At 53.2% G+C, this 24,619-nt stretch overlaps 2 protein-coding genes across 3 annotated transcripts; one reads left to right on the top strand and one right to left on the bottom strand.

Annotated features, from left to right (window-relative positions):
• Positions 1 to 1,005: 1,005 nt before the first annotated feature.
• Positions 1,006 to 7,510, bottom strand: Ptges2 (prostaglandin E synthase 2). 2 transcript variants are annotated; one of them, XM_036185878.1, is made up of 7 exons: positions 7,161 to 7,510; positions 6,134 to 6,238; positions 3,545 to 3,603; positions 3,106 to 3,255; positions 2,570 to 2,770; positions 2,055 to 2,172; positions 1,006 to 1,584 (listed from the first exon to the last, which is right to left on the bottom strand). In XM_036185878.1, the coding sequence occupies exons 1-7, from the start codon at positions 7,434 to 7,436 to the stop codon at positions 1,444 to 1,446; spliced, it is 1,050 nt and encodes a 349-aa protein (XP_036041771.1). In that variant the 5' UTR covers positions 7,437 to 7,510; the 3' UTR covers positions 1,006 to 1,443. The 2 variants fall into 2 exon arrangements, with proteins under 2 accessions (XP_036041771.1, XP_036041770.1); XM_036185877.1 differs by having other exon boundaries at positions 6,041 to 6,238.
• Positions 7,511 to 17,723: 10,213 nt separating this feature from the next.
• On the top strand, positions 17,724 to 22,295 carry Lcn2 (lipocalin 2). The gene is made up of 7 exons (XM_036186635.1): positions 17,724 to 17,875; positions 18,357 to 18,493; positions 20,700 to 20,779; positions 20,923 to 21,042; positions 21,211 to 21,312; positions 22,013 to 22,039; positions 22,188 to 22,295. The coding sequence occupies exons 1-6, from the start codon at positions 17,738 to 17,740 to the stop codon at positions 22,030 to 22,032; spliced, it is 597 nt and encodes a 198-aa protein (XP_036042528.1). The 5' UTR covers positions 17,724 to 17,737; the 3' UTR covers positions 22,033 to 22,039; positions 22,188 to 22,295.
• The last annotated feature ends 2,324 nt before the right edge of the window (positions 22,296 to 24,619 follow it).

The raw sequence follows: 24,619 nt of genomic DNA on the forward strand, positions 1-24,619 counted from the left end.
CTGTGGCTTATAATAAGTTTTGATTTTACTTAATTACTGGGCAAGCCTCAATAAAACGTTTCACTATTAGGATAGAATTTATACTGTATCAAGCTGATAATAGAAGAAAAAGAATAGGAAGCTGGATGGATTAGCATGGAAGGGAAATAAAGATGTTTGCAAACACTTAAAAAAAATGGACTGGGGGGCTACAGATGACTCTAGTGGCTGCTTTTCCAGAGGACCCAGGTTCCCAGCACCCATGAGAGGTGGCTCACAACATCTGTAGCTTCAGTACCAGGAGCTCCAATGCCCTCTTCTGGCCTCTGCAGGCACTAGGCATACACATGGTGCAAACAGGCAAGCAAAACATTCATACACATTAGAAAACAGACAAGAGCCTTCAGACTGTCCTAGCAGCTGTGTCCTGATGTGCACTTGACCTGCACCAATCTCCCACCCATGGCAACTTTGTTGGGTTTTGGTTTTTGTTTTGAGGCCGTCTCATATAATCCAGGCTGGTCTCAAGCTCACTGTATATGGAGGTGACTTTGCACTGATCTTCAGGCCAGATTACTGGTGTATATTACCACACCCTGCTTAGTGAGTGACAACACAGATGGGACCCAGGGCTTTGTGTGTGTTGAGTAAGCACTGTACCCACTGAGCTCCATCTCCACACCTCTTCTTTCTTTTCTTGGAGACGGGTCTCACCACGCAGCCTAGGCTAAACTCTTAGAACTCCTTCCTTACCTTTTGTTTGCTGGGATATCCAGTTTCCCCATAGCTTTCTCAGAAGTAGGACTATCAATCAATTTATAGATGGAGGCTTGGAGTTTCACTGCCTGAAGCTCCATGGTCAGTGAGGGTCATAACTAGGCTAATCCCCATGTCCAAGATTATGGTGACATTCAGTGGGTACCAGCTGCACAGCAGAGGCACCAGGGTTAATGCAGCCTTCCCTGACTTCCTTGATTGACAGCCCCTGCGGCCCCTCCCACACAGACCAGACCTCAGAACAGTGGCTGCCAGAGGGGAGCAGCAGACCTCTCCTTTATTGCAAATACAATATTCCCAGGAGTACCTGGGAGGAGCTGGAACCAGGAGACATGGGGACAGGGCCTTCCCTAATGCAGACTGCCCTCCCCTTGTCCAGGGTGGGAGCCAGTCTGATCCTTGCCAACAAGGAGCCACTGAACCCTGGGAGAGTTGAAAAGGAATCCCCACTGGGAGAGCAGGCTTCTAGAACTGAGGTTGGAGGGTTGTCCTCTGTGATCTCTGACCCATTACCCTCAGAATAGCTGTGAGCCTGGGCCTTGTCCCCAGTGTCAAGGTCCCTAGAAATGTCCAGTAGAGGGCCAGGGGGCTGGGTGGACCAAAGACAAAATGACTCTGACTCCTACCAGCATGGCCAGGGGCTGGCTGGTCAGGAGGTCTCAGCCCCTCAGTAGCTAGCCTCTGCAGCTAGTGGGGGATACAGTGCACTGGGGGGGCTTCCTCAATGGCCCGCTCCATCCGTAGGTACCAAGGCTGGATCCGTGAGTGTCGCATCAGGTCATCGAAAGCCTCCAGACCCTCCATCACCCGTAGCACACCATACACTGCCTAGGGAAGGATCAAGAACAGCCACTGTACTGGGACCATCAGGCACCAAGGCCTCAGATGGGCATCTAAACTACCTGTTTGCTGCCAGCTGTGGAGATCTGAGATCTCAGCACCTGGTCAGACCCAGGCTACTTGGTTACAGGGCTATCCCAGGCCAGGGCTAAAAGCCAGGGCAGTGAGATTGCCAGGTAGAAGCCTGGAGCCCATGCATGCCACAACCGAGTCAGGAAACAGAGGGAGGACAGAGGCCATGGCGCTGCCACTCAGGCCCCCGGATCCTGCCCAGCCTGAAATGGGCCCTCCATGCGCCTTTCAGGTACAAGAACCATGAAAGCTCGGTTTTTCTCCTTGGCAACACACACAGGGAAGAACACAGTCCCTCTGGGGAGCCGGGAGCTGCAGAAGGTAGGCCTTGCCTGGGATGTCCCTCCCCAAGGGCAGGCCACTCTATCTACCATCATCATACCCACCAGGTCAGCAAGGTTAGGCTTCTGACCCCCCATGAACGGCCGGTCCGCGCCCACGGCTGTTACCCACTTGTTGGCTGCCTCATAGAGGTCTGCACGTACATCATCCTGCAGCTGGTGCCTGGGGATAGTCAGGAAGGTGGGTCAGGGAACTTCTTCCCCAGCCCATGGGAACACAGCTTCCTTTGCATAAAGCAGAAAGGCTGGGTGACTGGGGTAGCCAGTGGGTGAGGGGATGGTACCTACATCACTGAACACCTGTCCCCAGTGAGTGATGGTGTGTGGCTCAGGATGAGGAAGGGACCCTGACAAGGAGGCAGAAGTAGAGGGCACAGGACAGGGCCATGACTTTCTGACCCCAAAGCCTGAGATAGGAACTGATCAGAAGTGCTGGGCCCCAGGCCTGGCTCACCTTCTCTATGCCTGTTTCTCTCTTTCCTCCTGAAGGGTTTGATGCCCAGACTGTGGGACAGCAGACCCCCGATCCCACATGTGCATATACTTGCATGAGTCATCACCTGCTTTTGAGGCGCTTGCTGATGAGGTACATGGCAGCTGCACCCACATACTTGGCCATGGTGGCCTCCACAACCCCGAATTTTCCCTCGCGGACAATGTAGTCGAAGGAAGCCAGGGCCTCCGCAGGTGTTCGGTACACATTGGGGGAGATGAGATGCACCAGCCAGTCATCTGCCCATTGCCGCCACTTCATCTCCTCCCTGCAGATACAGGACATCGAGGGCCCCTGAGCCAGGGCTCTGCCTCAGCACTCAGTCTCCCACAAGACTTCCCCAGAGCAGTGGCTCTCAACCTTCCTAATGCTGTGGCCCTTTAATACAGTTCTCATGTTGTGCTGACCCCCAACCATAAATTATTCATTGCTACTTCATATCTATAGTTTTGCTACTGTTACTGATATGCAGGATGTTTGACCCCCAAAGGGCTCACTACCCACAGGCTGAGAACCCACTGCCCCAGAGAATGCAGCTTAACCTGGTCCTTATTACCACCACCACCACCACCACCCCCGCCCCGCAGCCACAGCCCCACTCACGTCCTGGCTTCCTTTCCGCCATACATCCGCTGGACCTCCTTCTCATCCAGCATGAGCCAGTACTTGTTGCAAAACTCGGTCACCTCCTTGCCCTGGTCATTCGTGGCCTTCATGGGTGGGTAATAGGTGATGACCTCCTCCAGGGGCTGCCTTCAAGGGAAGGCTAGAGCTTCAGCCTGGCTCCGTCCCCCTGCCCCTTGGCCTACCAACCCAGACCATCCCAGCCTGACTCAGTCACTCAGGGACCCAGCCATAGGCTGGAGCCATGATAGGCCTCACTTGCAGCAAAAGGGATTAGGTTAGTTAGAGACGAGAAACACTTTCTAGACAGAAGGAGGAAGGCAGGCCTTAGAGTGGGCACCCTTGGTCTATTCTAGAAACATGTAAAGCAGCCCCACTCTTAGATAAGGCCCTGCTGGGCCTCCTGGGAGCAACTTACCCTGAAACCAGGTAGGTCTTGAGGGCACTGATGATGACTGAGGAGTCATTCAGCTGTTGCTGGAAGAGAAGAAACAACCATCTTGTGTTGCTGGGGATGGAGCCCAGGGCCTCAGGCTGGAGGGACAAGCGCTGTGGAACTGAGCCACATCCCTTGCCGCAGAGGCTCTGGCAGGCAGTTGGCAGGATCAGGCTCCTTAAACAACAGCAGCGTCAAAACCAACCAAACAACAGAACAAGAGCAGCACCCGAGGTATCTGGTCCTCAAAGCTGAGCACTGCTGATCCATCATCGCTCACCCCAAAACCCATGCCCTGAGCTTACTGCTCCCCACCCTTGGGCTCTCTTTCTGAGTAAGGGTGACCACATATGGCTATTGGGGATGTATGACTGGGAGAGCCTTGACATTTGACCCTAACCCACGACTCACTTGGCCTCTTGGCACTAAGGGCAGGGCAGGACCCAAAGGCTTCATACAGGATACCAAGCCCAGAGCCAGGATTTTATCTTTCCTGTCTGTCCCAGGGTCTGTGGACTGACTAATTGAGAAGCCAGCCCAAAGTCTCACATGGTAGTTTACGTCTGTAATCCCTCCACATGGAAAGATGATTAGTTCTAGGCCAGCCAGGGCTACAGAATAATACCTTGTCTCAAGAAAACAAACAAGGGTTGGGGATTTAGCTCAGTGTTAGAGTGCTTGCCTAGCAAGCGCAAGGCCCTGGGTTCGATCCTCAGCTCCAAAAACAAACAAACAAACATACCTCTCTCCAACTATGGTGCACATGCACACCTGTGCACACACGCTAAATAAGTAAATAAAAAATGTAATTTAAATTTAAAAAATGGGGAGTGGGGATAAGGTCTTATTTCTTTCTTTTGTCCGTCCTTCCTTCCTTCCTTCCTTCCTTCCTCCCTCCCTCCCCCCCCCTCTTTTCCCTCTGTGTAGCAGCCTTGGTTGTGGTTGTCCTAGAACTTGTATAGATCAGGATGGCCTTGAACTCAGAGATCCGCCAGTCTCTGCTCCCTAAGTGCGGAGATGAAAGGCATGTGCAACCGCGCCCAGCTGCCTTTTTTATTTTTCAAATTCCATTTTATTTCCTTTGTGAGGGACACAGCTTGCTCTGTCCTATCAGGAGTTAGGGTTGGCAGTAAACACCTTTACCCAAAGCCATCTCAGCTGCCCTTAAGTAAAAACTCTAACAAATAAACAAACTGGCCACGTGATACACGCCTTCCATTCCAGCGCCAGGGAGGCTCAGAGGCAGGTGGATCTCTGTGAATTTAGGACCACTGTGGTCTACACAGCTAGTTCCAGGACAGCCAGGGCTACACAGTGAGACCCTGCCCCGAAACCAACTGTATAAGTGAACAAACCCCACATCTGGGCATGGCGGAATGTCCATAACCCTAGCACTCAAGGGACAGAAGGATACTGAGTTCTAGGACAACTCAAGCTACATAGCAAGATGCTATCCAAAACAAAAAAGGCCAGCCCATAGAGGTGAAAGTAATGAAGTCACAGGCGAGTGTGCTGGCTAGTCTTATGTCAACTGGATACATGCTAGAGTCATCTGAAAGGGGGAACCTCAATAGAGAAAATGGCTCCATAAGATCCAGCTGTGAGGCATTTTCTTAATTAGTGATTGATGGGCAAGGGCCCAGCCCATTGTGGATGATGCCATCCATGGGGTGGTGGTCCTGGGTTTTTGTTTGTTTGTTTGGTTGGTTGGTTGGTTGGTTGGTTTTGTTTCATTTTGTTTTTCGAGACAAGGTTTTTCTCTGTGTAGCTTTGGAGTCTGCCCTGGAACTCACTTTGTATACCAGGATGACCTCGAACTCACAGAGATCCGCCTGCCTCTGCCTCCCCAGTGCTGGGATTAAAGGCGTGCGCCACCACCGCCGCCTGGTAGGTCCTGGGTTTTATAAGAAAGCAGGCTGAGCAAGCCATGAGGAACAGGCTAGTAAGCAGCTCCCCTCCTTGGCCTCTGCATCAGCTCCTGCCTCCAGGTTCCTGCCCTCACTGCTTTTGATAATAAAAAGTTTTGCTTTGTAGGTCCCCGAGATCCGGGCATAACACTCCCCAACTAGCTTTTTGGTCATGGTGTTTCACTGCAGCAATAAAAACCCTGACTAAGACAGCCAGTGAGTAGAAAACCCACACCTCAGACCCAGAGCACCCCAGCTGCAACCCAGTTTGCTCATCTGTAAGTGCATCCCCACCCTGCCCCCCAAGACTTGGCTAACAAGGAAAGAAAGGGCCCCACGTCCACGTTAGTCTTGTTGTTGTGACTACATCCTGTTATGTTACCCACGCTAGCTGGCATCAAGGGCTCAGGAATCCATTACAGCAGCCTTGACTACAAGCCTGCACCACCCAGCCCACACTTACAGACCATTTCTTCTCCCTATTGTCAGTGGAGATCCAGGGAGTCACAAGTTCTTTTAGATTTAGGGGGTCTCCTAGACAGCCTGGGACAGAAATGAGGCATGGGCTCACCAAGCTGTCTCCTTCCTGGGCCACCAGGATGGGCACCTTCCTGTAGGAGGAGAATTTGATTTCAGCCCTTCTGACAGGATTCACCTCCACTACCTGATAGGGCAGGGAGTGGAAGTCGAGGAAGGCACGGACTTTGCTGCAGAAGGGACATGTCTTGTACTGGTACAGGGTCAGCTGCAGGTGGCTGGACAGGGACAGCTGGGAAAGAGAAAAAAGACTGGTGACCCCTGGAGTCCCACAGCTCCATCCCCTCGCCTTCCAAGCAAACCTTTCTCCACAGAGTCACCTTGTAAGGTGACCCTAAAAATAGAAGAATGAGGAAAAGCCGAGAGACTGGACAGAACTCAAGGGCGGGCAAGGAGCTCAGGGAGTGAGTGCCCAGCTGCAAGTGCCTAGCTGGTATGCCACAGGGCCAGGACTTAGCCTCTGTGGAGGCTCTGCTGTGCGTGCATGCATGCCTGCATTTATCTTCCTCCTGTCCCAAAGGGTGTGCCTCCCTCCAGCGTCATTAGTCCTTAGGTTCATCCCCATTCCTCCAGTCCCCTCTAGGTAAGAGGCAAAGCTGACCAAGCATTGGTAGGTAGGTAGCCAGGTAGCACTGGCCAGAAGTGCGGTCTACTTCGGATCTCCAAAAGCGGAGGGAAGCTGAATGTGGCTTCAGGCGTGCTTGCTACAGTTGCAGCCCACTCCCTCGATTTTCAAATGGAAATCGGATGGACAGGAGCCACAAGGACTCCATTCTCTTTCCAGATCCTGCATCCAGGAAAAGGCCATGGAAGGCAGGGTGGAGACTATGCAACTCATGAACTCTCCACAGGGCGGCCGAGCCAGTAGGCTGAGGCACACCTCCAGTTCTGGGTCTGGAGTCAGGCTCACTCATTCCAGAAAGACTACCTGCGGCACCGCGCACGCCCTCACACAGTAGAGACCACGACACGAGATACACACAGTTCCAGATCATGGGCATCAGCACCAACCTCCTCGGACTCCTACGGCCAAGTCACTCGCCCAAGGTCACGAGCGGGCGAAAGCGGCCACTCCTGACCCCGCGGCTTCTTAAAGTCCTGAGTTCGGGGCTGATCCCCCTCCCCGTCTGCAGCCCGCGCCAACCAAGCCTTACCTGCGCAGCCGAGCGCTCGGCGCGGAGGTCCTGGGCGCGCAGGTGCCACCGCACGGTGTGGTACAGCCCCAGCGCGCCGCCCAGGGCCAGCGCCGCCGCCCCCAACAACCGCGGGCTCCCCTTGCCCACCGCGGGGCCCGGGCTTCCCGCCGCCGCCCTAGTGAAGCCGGCCCAGCTCTGCGCCGAGATTGGCGGCCAGGGTCGTGTGCGCGGCCCCTCCGCCAGGGCACACCGGCTCGAGCCAAGAATCCAAGCAACGCGCGCCGCCCGGGCCATGGTCGCTCTGCCGGCGCTGCGGGCGGGCGCGCGAAACCAAAACGATCCAGGCGCTAGGGTGCCTTAAAGGGACCGCACTCCGGGAGTGTTGCCTTGGGCGACGATGACGCCGAGCGGGGACTGGGAGGGCACGCCCGTCTGAGAGGCTGGTGAACACTCCAGGGGCTTTAGAAGCGGCTTGACGTCTGTCTTGGGAGTGCAGTGGTGACCTGTGATTTGCGGTCGGTTGTTGCCACTTTGTGCATCTGTCCGAAAGGGTTTCAGGGCAAACGCCGGTCTTCCGACCCATGCTCGCTCCGGAGGAGGTACGTGGCTGTCTCCAGTGGGTGGCCGCAGCCTCTTCGATTCTTTGTGCCCTCCCGCAACGGTATACCCGCTGCTGTGACGCGAACCATACACTTTTCTCAAACCCGGCGGGGGCCTTGGGAACCACGTGCCTCGGGAAAGGCCCACGCCGAGGGGCCGGCTCGCCCACCCGAAGGCCTCCGAGGGTCGAGTGGGACCGAGTGGGCTCTCAGGACGCCTCAGCCTTGGCCGAGCTCGCTGGTTCCAACCGAGCGCCAGCTCCCCCCCGCTGGGCTCCTCCGCGGGCAGCCCCGGCATGGCCCCGCCCCGAGGCCGGGAGAAGGCGGGGCTCTCGGGGCCGGAGGCGGGTCCCGGTCCGACCGCGCTTCCACCCTCTTCCTCCACGCTGTCCTGCAAGCGCCGGAGTCCGCAGTATCCAGCCGCGACTTGAGCAGGCCAGGCGAACGGAAAGGCCAAGTGGCCCCAGGTGCTTTGCTTTTCTGTGAATTCCTGAGAATGATGGACGTCCAAGGCCCGGGACCCCGGCTCAAACCCGCCTCTGGCACGGGCAGTTGTCCCGAGCAGTCCGGGGGACGAGACAGAAGGGCACCCCGGAACAAGTCCCTGGGAACTGCACTCGGGAACTAGTTACCCGTTTTGTCTTACAGTTGGGGAGAATGAGGCATCTTCGAGGATAGTCGCCCATATTGCCTTCCAGCAACTTCTTTAGCCCCTGAAGGACAACTTAGGAAAGCTGGAGGGGAGTTCGGTGTGTTTAATTGAAGAGTAGGTGCTGAAACCTGCCCACCACCACCACCACCATCTGCCTCTTCTACTGCTACTGTCCTGGTGTGGCATGTTTGCAACGCTAATTTGCAGGTGGAGAACCAACAACCATAGCTCCCTTGTTACTTAGAGGAACCCCAGTTTGCCCACCTGTGATACAAGAGTTAATGACTGGCATCTCCTGCAAACCCTGCCACCCACCACACTCTAACTTGTTTTGGAATGAGAGCCTTTATGTTAAATGGGAGCCTTTAATCCCAGCACTCAGGAGGCTGAGCTAGGTATGAGCTAAGAGGCCAGCCTGCCTGGTCTACATAGCAAGCTTCAGGCCAGCCAAGGCTACAAGTGAGAACCTATCTCCTCATCATCATGAATAAATAAATTGAGAGATGAATGGGGAGAGGCTGATTCCTGGGAGGCCCCAATTTTTTCCTAACATGAGCCAGCCTTTGCCAAGGAAACCCAGTGCTGGGTCGGCGCTCTCTGTGGAAACACTTGGCAGAGTTCTTTTCCTCTCGTGGCATATTGTCCAGTTCTCGTCTTGGAACACCACCCATGGCACCTCTGGCTGCAGACCTTCCAGCTGTAACAAGCACAGGGCACAGCCCTGCTCTATGCTCAGGACCTCAGGCTGAGGAACCTCACTCATTCAACCAAATGGAGCCTTAGAAGGCCCGCCTGATGACATTTCAGGGCATAGTATGGAAAGGGAGTCCTTGGCCTAGGCTGAGAGGTCCCCTTCCTGTCCTCCTCTAGACCCCACACAATCTCTGAGAAGAGCCCAGCCCTGCCCTCTCCAACCCTTTCTCTCTGGTCGTTCGCTGACTTTGGCCCTCGTGGGCCTCATCCGAGGACTCAGCAAGTAAGCACGGCCTCTTCCCTCTAGGTCAGGTGAAATCCATCCCAGATGTGGTTTGGATGTCTGTGTCCCTCCAAAGTTCATAAGCTGAAGCTTAAAACCAGTGTAGTCATAATAGCAGTCAAGCTAGCAGTCAAGTCGTTTAGGGGTAGTTAGCAGGAGTGGATTAGAACTTTCACCAAAGGGCCCAGGGAACAAGCTGAGCTGTTCTGTCCTTCTCCGTCTTCTTCCCATGCGCAGGGACACTGGGAGGGTGCCAGCTGTAAGGGACTGGCCAGACACCAAACCTGTTGGCTAGCTTGACCTTGAACTTTCCAGCCTCCAGAGCTGAAAGAAACAAATCTCTTGTCATTTATCCAGCTCTCCATCCGTCCGTCTGTGCCGTCTCCTTAGGGTAGCAGGAATGATGAAGCCCCATCCTGATTCCAGGCCTGGGTTTGCATCTGCTTTTTCCATGTTTGGAACATTGCTCAGAGCCTACCACCCACCTCAACATAGGCATGCCAAGGTGCCACCCTTCTTCCTGGCCACTTTCTCATCTGCTGCCTCTGCCTTGGTGGCCAAGTAGGAGGCCAGGAGTCCTGCTACTCACTCTACTCTCTCCGCCCCCGCTCTTTATGCTTCCTGAGCTTGGCACCCTAAGATTCCATAGTGCTTAACTGAATTCCTCCCACACACAACCTACTCAACATCTGATTTGCTAAAAAATTAGGCTGACTGAAAGAAGCCAAGCTATATTATCATTCAAGAGGCAGAGACAAATGAATCTGTGAATTTGGGTCTAACCTGGGCTACGTAGTGAGTTCTAGGGCAGCCAAGGCTACATAGTGAGCCCCTACCTCAAAAAAAAAAAAAAAAAAAAGAGAGAGAAAAATAAAATAAAGAAGCCAGGCTATAAAGACTATTTACTAATTTACTACATGCTTCCATTTGGTTAAAGATCTATATATTTTTATTTTGTTTGTGGGTGGTTTTGCTGGCATGAAGGCTGTGTACCGTGTACATGCAGTACCTGAAGAGGCCAGAAGGGGGAATCTGATCCCCTGAAACTGAGTTACCAACAGTGGTTAGTCCCCATGCTGGTGCTAGGAATCAAATCTGGGTCCTCTGCAAGAGTGGTAGCAAGTGTTCTTAGCTGCTGAGCCACCTTTCCAGCCCTTATTTTTATTTTTGAGAAAGGATTTCTCTGTGTAGCTTTGGCTCCTTTCCTGGAACTCACTCTGTAGCCCAGGCTGGCCTCAAACTCACTGAGATCCACCTGCCTCTGCCTCCCTAGTGCTGGGATTAAAGGCATGCGCCACCACCGCCCGGCACCTTATTTTTATTTTTATCATATGTATATATGTGTGCCTGAGTGTGTTTATGTGTAACATACACCTGCAGGTGCCTGAGGAGGCTAGAAAGAGCCCGTCAGATCTCTTGTAACTAATTACAGACTAATTACACTCTGTATAGTGTGGGACATGACATGCACTTGAGAGGAGACTGACTTGTGACCTTGGAGCTATGGGCTAGAGTCAGACAGTTACTCAGGAAAAGTCTAAAGCAACCCTTGGGAGTTTGCACCTCGCCCCTGGTTCCCACCATGCTCTCTGCCTCCGACTGCTGTGAATAGCCTCCAACCCTCATCCTAGCTGCTCTGAGCTCAGCAATCACACCCTCCCTGCCATGATGGACACAATGAGCCTTCTTTTCCTTAAACTGTCAGATATTTTGGTGAGAGAAATGAAATGTAGGCAGGGCAGTGATGGTACACACCTTTAATCCCAGCACTCGGGAGGCAGAGGCAGACAGATTTCTGTGAGTTGGAGGCCAGCCTGGTCTACAGAGCAAGATTCAGGACAGGCTCCAAAACTACACAGAGAAACCCTGTCTTGGGGAAAAAAAAAATACTTTGGGGGCTGGAGAGATGACTCAGAGGTTAAGAGCCCTGGCTGCTCTTCCAGAGGTCCTGAGTTCAATTCCCAGCAACCACATGGTGGCTCACAACCATCTGTAATGAGATCTGGTGCCTCTTCTGGCGTACAGGCAGAACACTGTATACCTAGTAAGTAAATCTTAAAAATTTTAAATTAATGTGCATGTGTGTGTGTGTGTGTGTAAATTAATGTGCATGTGTGTGTGTGTGTAATTTTTGGAAGTTACTTCTCTCCTCTACCATGAAGGTAACTCGGAATATCAGGCTTGGTGGCAAGCAATGAGCCACCTTGCCTGCCTTCTCTTTCTTTTTTTCTTTCTTTTTTGTTTTTTGTTTTTGAAGACAGGGTTTCTCTGTGTAGCTCTGGCTGTCCTGGAACTCACTCTGTAGACCAGGCTGGCCTTGAACTCAGAGATCTGCTGCCTCTGCTGGGATTAAAGGCGTTCGCAGGCACTGCCCGGCTTCTCCTCTTTTAAAAGGTAGGGCCTCATACTATAATCCATACAGTGTTCGAATTTCCTGTGCAGCCCAGGTTGACCTCCAACTCATGACAATCCTCCTGCCTCAATTCACCAAATGCTGAGATTAAAAGTGCGAACCACTAACTCTTGGCTACAGTGTGGATTATTATTTTATTTTACTTTTGTTTGTGTACGAATGTGTGTGTGTATTTGAGAGAGAGGTATGTGTGAAAATGTCAGCATTCGAATGCTTGTGGATGTCAGGGACAACACCTTACCTACCAAACTTGCTTGTTTGAGAAGTTCTCTTCTTTGTTGTGCAGGCCAGGTCACTGGCCCATGAGCTCCTGACGTAACCTCTCTCCAGCGCCCACCTCAGCACAGGAACACTAGGACCTACAGGCAGATGATACCACACCTAGCTCTGCTGTGGCTTCTAGGGATCTGAACTTGGATCTCCATAATTACATGCCAGCGCTCTGCTCGATGAACCGTCTCCGTAGCTCTGTGCACAGTGCTTTTCTGATTTTGGACTTCTGGATTTTGGAAGATGTGATTCTCAGACAACAAATGTGGTAACTGCTGTAATCTGATGGTTTGGGAAACCCAGTCTTTCCCAATCGCAGAGGCCATTGGCAGGAAATACACTGTTAGTAAAGTTTGCTCTTGAGAGAAGGCCAAGTGTGGCTAGGGTTAGACCTGCGGGTGAAGAACGAGGTGGGCCAGCACGGGAGGCCATAAGAAGTGAGGAGGAAGTGGACTTAGTCTACGGAACCCAGAGTCTGGGGGAGGTGGCATGGAACAGGGAGACCCAGTGATGTCTGGAGGGGACCTAGGATGAGGTAGAAACCAAGGAGCCATGGCTGCCTCTGGCTGACTGAGGCTGAGCTCCTCCAGAAGGGCACCTGGGGCTGTTGTCTCCCACCCCAAACCTGAGGCACTCTGGGTCCTGTGCTCTCCATCCATCACACCAATACAGAAAGTTACATACACCCTGAGAGGATTCCAAAAGCCATGGGAGAGGGTGCCACTCTGGCTTAGGCCCTGTCCCCAGGAACTGACTGGTCACTCCACCCTCCTGATATGGCTTCCCGAGAAGTCTCCAAGAACAGCAGCCAGCCAAGGCCAGGATTCAGTGGCCCTTGTCAACATGGCTCTTCCCTGTTCCTCGTGCTAACTCGCCTGTCCATCACCCATCTCCACTGGCTCAGGTCAGTCCCGTCCCTTGTAAAGGCAGACACACTGGCCCGGTGGAGCCTGCTCCATCCTCGCTCTCTGTCACGGCCTCTCCCATCCCTCCTGCTGAAACCACTGGGATGAATGGGGTGGGACAGAATGGTGTTACTTGTCTCTGAGAACCCAAGAGTCTCCCAGGAAGGGTGTCGTGGCTCTGGAGTTGGAGACATGCTTTCAGACACCTTGTGTAACCATTTCAGGACCCACTCTCCTGCTTCCTGGCTGTGCTCTGTCCTAACCTGTCCTTTCAGGGCACAAGAAAGAAGCAGCCTGTCCTCTCACAGAAGCCGCCTCTGATGGTGTCCATCCGAGGTCCCGTCCAGCTTAGGCCCCAGGAAGCCGGGACCTGGAGCAAGGGGCCAAGGAGTGGCTGCCCCGGACATGCCCTTTTCTTGTGCAACTTGGGGGTGCCAGGGGCAGGTGCCCTGTCTAGTACCAGCATCATGCCAGGTAGAGTCACCCTGCTCAGTTGAGCCCAGCAGCCACCCACTGCCTCTTGGATACCTGGTCCTGCTGCAGACCCTACCCAGAGCTGTGGCCTCCAGTCCCCTGCACCTGTGGTCATGTTGACCTGTCACCTGCATAGTCATCCATGCTCTGGAACAAAGGACATGGGGACAGAGGGACAGGCTTACAAGGCCCTGCCCCTCCCTAAGGGTCTGTGGGCAGTTGATGGTTGCTGAGGTCTTTCTTTTTTCTTTTTCTTTTTCTTTTTTCAGACAAGGTCTTGCTCTATAGACCCTGTGCACTATTACATCCAGCTTAAGAGAGATTTTCTTGCCAGGTGGTGGTAGTGCACACCTTTAATCCCAGCACTTGAGAGGCAGAGGCAGAGGCAGGTAGATCTATGAATTCAAGGCCAGCCTGGTCTACAGAGTCATTTCCAGGACAACCAGGGCTACACAGAGAAACCCTGTCTCAAAACAAAAACAAAAACAAAAAACAAAAAAAGAGGGGGTTTTCTTCAGTTGTGTGGCCACTGGAAATTGATCAGGTGCTGGGATATCGCTCTGTATAAATAAAATGCTGTCTGGCCAGTGGCCAGGCAGGAAGTATAGGCGGGACAAGAGAGAAGAGAATTCTGGGAAGTGGAAGGCTGGGGCAGGAGAGATGCTGCCAGCCACCGCCATGACAGAAAAGACATAAGGTACTGGTAAGCCACGAGCCATGTAGCCAAGTATAGACTAACAGAAATGGGTTAATTTAAGATAGAAGAAGTAGATAACAAGCCTGCCACGGCCATACAGTTTATAAGTGATATAAGTCTCTGTGTGCTTACTTGGTTGGGTCTGAGCATCTATGGGCCTGGCAGGTGAGAGAGATTTGTCCTGACTGTGGGCCAGGCAGGAAAACTAACTACAGATCAGGTTCCTGTAAAAACCCTTCGCCTATTCACCATGATCCTATAAGCAACCCTATGAAACTCATTAGGTCACACACACAAAAACAACCACCAAACAAACATGAATGTTAGGAGGGAGACTCGTCAGAAAGAGGAGACCAGCAGGATAGGAAGGGGTCACGAGAGGGTAATGGTAATTAGGTGAATATGATCAAAATACCTTATATACATGTATGCCATAATGAAACCCATCATTGCGTATAATTAAAATATATGCTAAGAGAAACACTTCAGAGCCAGGGGTGACCCTGGACACAGACCTCAAGCAGCAAGGCCTGCTACTCCCTATCTGTCAGACCCCTCCTCAGACGGGGGTCAGCCAGTGGGTGCACAGGGAATGTGGGGAGGGGCTGCCTTTCAGAGCTTTTCCAAAGCAGGATCTTGTGATGTAGAAGGGGCAGGGGCCAAGAGACCCTCTGGGTCCCTGGAGCACCTTGGTATGACACACTCTGGAAACAGAGACACAAGTCAAGGCCCTGGAGAAGTAAACATCTCCCACTGTACACCCCTTCCCAGGTGGGTGACTGGGAGTAGGCCACTGGGCCCATCTGTGGACATCAAGATTTCCAGGGGCTGTGCCTGGGCCACAGGGGCCTATTTATTTGTCTATTATTTATTTAGCAGAGCTGAGGATGGAGCCCAGGACCCTGGGCTCACGAGGCAAGTGCCCTACCCACTGAGCTGGGTCCCTAAGCCCTCTCCAGGCTCTCTTGCCTCAGATCCTCCCAGGCAGCCCTGGCTCTGAGAAGCTAACTTGGTAGTCCTGCACTCTTCAAGCAGGTCTATGTGCAGGCTGGAGGACTAGGCTGTGTTAGCTCCATCCCCTCATGTCCAATTCATCAGCTTCTGGACACCAGATCACTGTGTCGGACTGGATTCCTGAGATACAACAATCTAGGAATATCTCAAGTGGATTAGACCTAGGTGGGGTTTTGGAGCAGCTAGAGTTCTCTGGGCTTATGACCACAGAAGGCCAAGTATGAACCACACACGATGGTGCATGACTGTAATCTCAGCCCTTGCTGAGTTTGAAGCTAGTCTGGGCTACCTGCCAAATTTAGTGTCAGCCTAAATCCCGCATTTGACCTGGTACCAAACTAAATAAGAGTCAGATGTGAGCTTAGTGATGCATGCCAGCACTCCAGAGATAGAGGGGAAGGAGAAAAGAAAGACAGACTGGATGCGAGGCAGAGGCAGGAGGATGGGAAGTTGAAAGTCACCTTTGGCTACATAGGGAATTTGGGCCAGCCTGGGCTATACAGGATCCTGTTTCGAGAAAGGGGGTCAGGGAGCCCTAGCAGAGTCCTGGGGAAGAGTACACAGAGCAGGAATCAATAGACAGGCCTTGGTTGTGGGTCTTGTACCTGGAACAGCCAGCCTTTGAAGCTGTCCCAGGGTTCTGAGCTAGGCCACCACCCCTTCACTTTAACTCTGGCCCCAGTCATACTCTAGAGTCCCGCTGGTCACTCAGCCCCTCGATTTTCAGAGCCTGGAATATTCTACCTGCCCAGCTCCTCTGAGATTCTGGGATCTGTCTTTCCTGACTGAAAATTCTGGGGGTTCTGTTCACACCAGTCTTCCTGACACCCATTCGTCACCAAAGACTCAGGGTTACCTTTTATTTATATATTAGTTTGTTTTAAGACAAAGGTCTTGAAATGTAGCCTTGGCTCGCCTCAAACTCCCTTGTAGACCAGGCTGGCTCAGCTTTGCACTCACAGAGATCCCCCTGCCTCTGCCCCCAAGTGCTGGGATTAAAGGTGTAAGCCACCACATCTGGCTTTCAAGGATACCTTTTAAACTAAAATGTTTATTAAATTGGAAGTTGTTTTTCGTGCTGTGGGAGATGGAACCTGGGGCCTCCCACGTGCTAGGCAAACCTCCCACCATTGAGCTACATCCCCAGCTCATAGATACCTTTTAAGGTCACAAAGGTAGAGGGTGGATCCCTAGGGCTGAGGCTGAAGGGGCTGGAAGGGTGGGGAGGCCACTGGTACCTCAAGAGCAACAGGATCTGATGGCCACATAGTCCCCACAGCTTGGCTCAACTTCCCTTCCTGCTCTGTCACCATCCAGGGACCTGAGGGGACAGATTCTAGTGGTGTAGTCTCTCTGGCATGGGTCGGGGGCTGAGGCTGCATCCCACATACGGGTTTAGGATCCCCTACCATGTCCGTCCCTTCCCTCAGGGCTAACCACCAGAGAGAGAGCTCAGGGGTGGGGGTGGGAGGCCAGGAACCCAGTCAGTCCAGTGCAGGGCCAGGAGACTTCAGCCTCAGGTCAGATGTCCAGGTGCAGCCCTTAAGTGAGCCGTCTCAGGGGAGACACAGGACAGCACCTGAGACCTGCTTTAAGGATGCCGGCCAGTCCTCCAGGGAGGAAATGGCTTCCTTTAAGGACTCAAATCAGCTCGGGAGGGGCTGAGACCCCTGACCTGGGCCACTAAGTCCCCCTACCTAGAGGGATCTTCTCAATGACTTTTCAAGTGCAGCCCTGACTTTCAACCAAAGTAAGTGGAACACGTAGGGCAGTGTGGAGCATCCCTCACCACCACACCTACTTTTCCCAAGTTTGCCTCAAGTGATCCCCTTATCCTCTGAGGTAAGCTGACACTGTGGTTGAAAGCAGCCACATCTAAGGACGTGTGGCCTCGGACAGGGGCTGCCCCTGAGAGTTCAGCTGCTTCCCTGTCAGCTGCTGTAAATGACAGCAGGCTCATGAGAAAATGAACAAGGTATTGGACACTCCCAGGCCAGTCTTTTGGACACCTCACAGTCTGTGCCAAGACCAAGCTTGGCGGCTCAGCACAGGATGTCCCATTCTCCCCTGTGTCTCCTCGAGCGTTCACTTTCAGCTGCCCCACCCTTCCCCAAAGAGGAAGCTGCACAGGGCCGGGCGGAGTGGGACCTTCCTGGTGTTCAGCAGGTGTGGGTAGGCGGGGCCTTCACCACACTCACCATTTTGAGTTTCTGATGAGCTAGGGCTCCTGGAGGTGTTGGGGGCAGGAGATGGTCCAGATCTGAGTTGCTGACCTAGATGAAGGGGTACAGACAGTGCCCTCATGCCTGCCAGACTCCAGAGCTCTGCCAACACCCTCCTGTCCCCTCCCCTGTAGCCCTTCCTCAACCTTGTGCAACCCTGACCCGGGGGAGAAAGGGACAGAAATCTTGCCAAGTATTTCAGCAGGACGTGCTGGCCATTGCCTCACACTTCCTGGACTTGGTAAAGGATGGACCCCCCACAACACGGGCTGGCAGCCAGGTGGCCCATAAAGAGTCTCCCTGGGGAGTCCTCCTCATTCTCTTCCTCCTCCTCCTCCTCCCTACTGGACGCAGTCCAGTCACTGCAGAAACCATGGCTCAGGGTGTCCTGTGTCTAGCCCTTACCCTGCTTGGGGTCCTGCAGAGCCAGGCCCAGGACTCAACTCAGAACTTGAGCCCTGCCCCGTCTCTGCTCAAGGTTCCCCTGCAGCCAGGCTTCCAGAAGGACCAGGTAGGAACCTGGAAGGGCAGCGGCGGGGGAGTGGGGAAATGGGGAGCCCATGGGAGCAGAAGCCAAAGGCTTCATGGGCAGCACTGGGTAGGGTGGATGGAATTCTAGGAGACCAGGGTTCAGGTTTCACTCACCCTGCACCCCAGTGGAAGCTGTACCTCACTCTGCTCTGACAGAGCTTCACAGGACTGTAGCCCCTCTCCCATAATCTCCACTGTCCACATAAGGTAGGAAGGAGTCTCTTCCGGCACTCTGCATTGAGGAGGAAACTGGAGGCCAACAGGCCCCTGCCCAGCACCACCTCTCCTCCTGCGCAGGGCTAACTCCAGCTAGGCTCTTATCTAGCCAGGATCTGTAGACAGGCCAAGCCCGAAGCCCTGCTGCCCTCCAGCTGGGGTGCCTGGAGGTACCAACAAGGCCAGCGCAGGAGGAGCAGCCTGTGAGGCCATCGCTGGCTCCATCTGCCATTAGCCCCTTGCAGTTTCAGGGGAGGTGGTATGTTGTGGGCCTGGCAGGCAATGCAGTCCAGAAGGAAGAAGAAGGCCGCTTTACAATGTACAGCACCACCTATGAGCTGCAAGAGGACAACAGTTACAATGTCACCTCCATCCTGCTCAGGTGAGCCCTGGCACCCTGGGTCACAGCCAAGGACTTGATCCATTTCTTGCTCCTTCCTCCCCTCCATTCCTGTCTTCTGCCAAGTGAGGATGGACACACAATCCGTGGAAAACAAGAGGGAGAAGGGCTGGGGAGACGGCTCAGTCCACAGAGCCACGTCAGCACGAGATTCTGAGTTCCAGCCCCCTGAACCAGCATAAAGAAGCTGGGTGTGGCATGGGGGGGCAAGGTGTGGCATCCCAGCCCTAGGGGGTGTGGGGGTGTGGTATCCCAGCGTGGGGGGGGGGGGAGGGCGGAACTAGGATCCCTAGGACTCCCTGGCAGCCATTCTAATCCAGTCATCCAGCTGCAGGTTCAGTGAGAGACCTGTCTCAAAAATAAAGTGGGGAAAGGGTGGGCCTGGGGAGATGGTGCAATGGTTAAGAGCACTGGCTGCTCTTCCAGAAGACCAGAGTTTGATTCCCAGCACCCACGTGTCAGCTCACAACTGACTGTGACTCCAGTTCTAAGGGAATCCTCTTTTGTGTTTTGTTTTTTTTTTTTTTTTGAGCTGAGGATCGAACCCAGGGCCTTGCACTTGCTAGGCAAGCACTCTACCACTGAGCTAAATCCCCAACCCCGGGAAGCCTCTTTTTTGTTTTGTTTTGTTTTGGATTTTTTCGAGACAGGGTTTCTCTGCGTAACCCTGGCTGTCCTTCCTGGAACTCACTCTGTGGACCAGGCTGACTTGAACTCACAGAGATCCACCTGCTTTTGCCTCCCGACTGCTGGGATTAAAGGTGTGCACCACCACTGCTTGGCCTACATCCTCTTCTGCCCACCCCAGGCACCCGTATACGAACGTTGCACAGACATACATTTTGATGAAACACCCATAATATCCATGCACATAACTGGACCAAACCCAGGCCCTGCACTTGCTAGGCAAGCACTCTACCACTCAGCTAAATCCCTAATCCCAACAATAATTTTTTTTATTGTTTTTCAAAACAGGGTTTCTCCGAGTAGTTTTGGTGCCTGTCCTAGATCTTGCTCTGTAGACCAGAGCAAGGCCTCGAACTCACAGAGACCTGCCTGGCTCTGCCTCCTGAGTGCTGGGATTAAAGGCATGGGTCACCACCGCCCGGCCCAACAATAATTTTTTAATTAAAAAATGAAGGTGGGGGCTGGAGAGATGGCTTAGAGGTTAAGAGCACTGCTTGCTCTTCCAAAGGTCCTGAGTTCAATTCCCAGTACTCACATGGTGGCTCACAACCATCTGTAATGAAATCTGGTGCCCTCTTCTGGCCTGCAGGGATATGTGCTGACAGAACACTGTATACATAATAAATAAATAAATCTTTAAAAAAAAAAAATGAAGGTGGAGAGTGATGGAGGGAGATATCAGATATTGCCCTCAGGCCTCCATATGCACACACAGACATGTGAACGCTCACACAGACACACATCAAAAAGAAAGAATGGGAGAGAGGCGGAACATTGAGTAGCCTACCTGTGGCCTCTATCCAGGGCCTCCAGGAAGGTGCCCTTAGAGGAGCCACTAGGCCTCAGAAGGAGCTGGTGAGCCCCTCTGTCAGAGTGGGAAGAACAGGGAAGGCGGAGGCGGGGTGGTCCGTTGTCGGGGAGGAGGAGATGACGGTGCGGCCAGCCCGGGCTTGGAGAGGGCAGCCGAGGCTCATCACATGCACTGGGATTCTGACTCTGGCAGCTGGGAAGGCTGGAGCTGGAGCTGTGGTAAAGTATCCGAGAGAAAAGGGCAGATGAAGATTTGGGGAGGTCAGCTCTGGAGGACGGGGGATTGAGTGGGACTTGAGGAAAAGCTATATTTGTCCTAAGGGCTAGGAGTGTAGTGCTCAGCTCAGAAAAGGCTGCCTTAACTGCCAAGGGAGGTGGCCGAGAGGAGGCAGGGAAAAGCGTGGAGATCCCTGCCTGGGGCCCGGATGTGTATGTGTGGGAGGCTGCCCAGGAAAGGCACCGGGAGGAGGGAGTGTGGGTGCTGGGGAAGGGTCTCAGCAGGGTCAGGCAGGACTCACTCAGAGGGGGAAGGCCCAGGTGCATCTAAGATGGGTGGGTGGGGCCTCCTGCCAGGTTTGGGGACAGGCTAGTATCGCTTGGGTGGACACAGGGGTGGGGACCCCACCTGTCCCAATCCAAGGAGCATTCCAGCCTGTGTGACATCATTGCTCACTCTCATTTCTTCCCACAGGGACCAGCGCTGTGACTACTGGATCAGAACTTTTGTTCCAAGTTCCAGGGCTGGCCGGTTCACCCTGGGAAACATTCGTAGTGAGTCCCGAATGGAGTGGGGCCCTTGTCCCTCCACCCAGACCTTCTTATGGGGAGAACATTCTGAAAGTTGGGGAGAAAGTGCATAGTGCCCCTTTCCTCTTCACCAGGGCAGAACCTATCCTTGTCCTTCACTTCTGCAGGTTATCCTCAGGTACGGAGCTACAATGTACAAGTGGCCGCTACTGACTACGACCAGTTTGCCATGGTATTTTTCAAGAAGACTTCTGGAAAAAAGCAATATTTCAAAATCACCCTGTATGGTGAGTTCTCAGCTGACTCTTAGGGACTCAACTCAAGGCTGGAATCCCAAGGTCTCAGCCCAGGGAGCAGTCTTTCTGCAGACCTCCACAGAAAACAAGTCTGATTTACTAGTTGAGGGGATACTGATGGAGTGCTCTGAAGCCACCCTCTGCCAATCTTGGTTGCAGGGAGAACCAAGGAACTGCCCGCTGAACTAAAGGAGCGCTTTGTACGCTTTGCCAAGTCTCTGGGCCTTACTGATGACCAAATCATCTTCTCTGTCCCCACCGGTAATGGCCAGTGGGGGTGAGGGGCAAGGGATGTGGGGATGTGGGGATGCGGGGACTGTCCAGGCTGATGATGCCTACCCCACCAGAGAAAGGGAAGACACAGTCCCCTGCTCTAGCCACTGGGATCCACTCTGAGGTCTGGAAGACTTGGTGACACCCTGGGGTCTATGAAACCCTCAGGGATCCTGGCCCCAAGTTTCCCTTCTGGCAGCTGACCCAGGACATTCCCAGACGAGGATTCCAGATCCATGTCCAAACATCCTCAGTCTTGCTGCCCCACGCCACTCCCGCCTACAGTTGAAGGCTATTTCCTCTCCCAACCCTGAACCTTGCTGTCCTGGGCCTCACCCCATCCCATAACTTGGGAGACATCTTGTTTTCAAGTAGCCTGGCCAGGGGGCTCCAGCCAGACCCCACAGAGCCACCAGCTGAGAGGCTACCAAGGCCCAGCGGGCAAACAGGCAGAAAGCCTGGGTCCATGAGCCGCCATGGCCTCCTGCTCCTTCTCCACAGCGGTCCCTTAGGCCATTCTCACACACTGTCTGTTCCACATGGGTCCCTTTGCTCTCCGACCCTGAAAAAAGCCCCAGATATTTTGTAGTTGGGCTAGTCTGGACCTGGCGAAGCACAGGCTCCTGGCAGCCAGAGATCACAAATGCTCCCCCCTCTGCTCTGTTCTGATTAACTTTCTTGCCTACAGACCAATGCATTGACAACTGAACAGGCGGTGAGTGTGGCTGACTGGGATGGGCAGGGGCCGGGTGGGAGGCCAGGGCACAGGGGACTGGGATCTCCAGCTTGTCTCTGTTCCTCCTCTGAACTGTGAGTGTCCTGATTCTGCCATAGTCTCTCAGGTGCCTCCTGTCTGTCCCCAGCCCCATCTTTCCTGTTTCCAGAGAGCCCACCTGCTTACCCCACCAGCCACGATGCCAGTGAGCACCAGATGACTCGTCTTACTGGGCAGCACTGCCCAGCCACCTGTCCCAATGACACCCTCTTGTCTGCTAAATAAATGCATGACCCCAGTTCTCTGAGTCTGTGTTGCATAACCCCATAATAATGAGGGGAAAAGGTGGGGTTGGGGATTTAGCTCAGTGATAAAGCACTTGCCTAGCAAGCGCAAGGCCCTGGGTTCAATCCTCAGCTCCAAAAAAAAAAAAGAGGGAAAAAAGGCAAAGGGCAGGCTCACACCAGTATTATTCCAGCATGATGGCAAGGCTGCAGAGAGAAGACTTAGGGAAAGGAAGGCTCCAGAACTCCAGCCTCCATGGCTTCCACCATCATGCACTAACTGCCCCAGTCCCTCCTGTAGGGAACATACCACACTTGTTGCTGTTTTGGTTTTGGTAACCCTAGTTAAGCCCTGGGCTCACCTCCAGGGCAGTATGAGCTCCTCCATGCCTTGCCTCCAAGGAGTATCTTGTACTTGGTTACCTGCCACAGGTCCCAAAGGGGTTGCCCCTCTGGAACTGGGAAGCTGGGAGAGCATGGAGAGGATATGAAATACAGTCATCCCACACTCATCTGAATCCTGTGATTGCTAGGGGCCTGAGGCCGTTTCTCTTCCCCTTGCCAGAATGCATGAGATGCAAATGGACCCTCTTTCCCATCTCACACACATATGCTGCCCCTTTCACCTTGGCTGAGGAGACCGGGCCAGGCCGTGCTTAGGTGGTGACCACCCCACTGTCAGTCCTGTAGGGGCAGCACAGACTTGAGACCCTGCTCATCAGATGTTGTTGACATCTGGGCTGGATTTCAGGAAGAGATGGCACAGGCTGAGCAGCTAGTGAGGGATAGAGGCTGTGTTCACACCCAGAAAGGTTCCAGGATGAGGGGTACATCTAAGGCCTACTGGTTTAAGCCTCAGTGGCTGGCCACATGAGGAAGCTACACCACACATACTTCACTCCTGGGCTCCAATCTGACTGCAGATCTAATTTCTTTCTTTTGGGTCAGAATCTTACTATATATCCCTGGCTGGTCTGGAACTCTATGTAGAGCAGACTGGCCTTGAACTCACAGAGCTCTGCCTGTTTCTGCTTCCAAAGTGCTGGGATTAAAGGTGTGCACCATCGCCGGGGCGGTGGTGGCACACGCCTTTAATCCCAGCCCTTGGGAGGCAGAGCCAGGAGGATCTCTGTGAGTTCAAGGCCAGCCTGGTCTACAGAGCGAGTTCCAGGAAAGGCTCAAAGCTACACAGAGAAACCCTGTCTTAAAAAACAAAACAACAACAACAAAGTGTGCCACCATGCCCAGCTTATTTATGTGGATGTTTTGCTTGCCTATATGTATATGAACCACATACATGCAGTTCCCGTAGAGGCCAGAAGGAGGAGCTTGATCACCTGGAGCTGAAGTTACAGAGAGTCATGAACCACCATGTGAGTGCTTGCTGGCAAATGAACCCAGGTCCTTCAAAACAGACTGTTCTTAAACGCTGAACCAACTCTCCAGTTCTTATTTTTATTTTTTACTTTTAATGATGTGTGTGTGTGTGTGTGTGTGTGTGTGTGTGTGTGTGTGTGTGTGTGTGTGTGTGTGTTTGTATCTGTCTGTCTGTGTTTGAGGAGGTCAGAGGCATTGGATTTCCCTGGAGCTGGCATTACAGGTGGGTGTCAACTGCCTAAAGTGCGTGCTGAGAATTGAACTCAGGTCCTCTGCAAGTGCACTATGTGCTCTTAACTGCTGAGCCAGTTACAGCAGCATGCACAAGTATTCTCTTCCAGTTCCGGATGTCTAGGTTTGCATTAGTTACATGGTGTCCACAGGGTCGTGCTCCCGCTGGGGTTCTGGGGAAGCCTTTCCCAGCTTTACTGAAGTCCCTATGCTGAGAACACCCTGTAACCTGGATTAGCCACTGTGACACCAGGAACAACCTGCTGGCACCATGGGGTCTCCTGGCCATTACAGATATAGGAGTTCTAGTAAGTGAGCTTTCCTGGGACACCACCCTGACACTGGGCCGGACTGGGATTACACTTCTAAATCCAATCCACGAGCGATTCTGGATGGTGACTTTGTACAGGCCTCCTTTTCCCACCAGTTCATGGAGTGGGAGATGACTGATGTCGGGCTTTATCACGAAGCCTCCTATGATGGACACCCTCAAGCAGGGCCACTTAGCACAGACCTTCTGCGGCTCCAGGGGCCACCTACAGCAGGGTATAGCAAGCCCTTTCTGTACGGGAAATCTGACACGCAGTCCTGGAGAAGGGCCTCACACTCCTCCCAATCAATGCCCTATTTATTGGCATGGGTCAAACGGACTGGCTCTCCATCTACTACTATTCAGGCTAGAGTCTAG

The sequence above is a fragment of the Onychomys torridus genome, chromosome 4, assembly GCF_903995425.1.
Source record: "Onychomys torridus chromosome 4, mOncTor1.1, whole genome shotgun sequence".
NCBI classification, from domain to species: domain Eukaryota; kingdom Metazoa; phylum Chordata; class Mammalia; order Rodentia; family Cricetidae; genus Onychomys; species Onychomys torridus.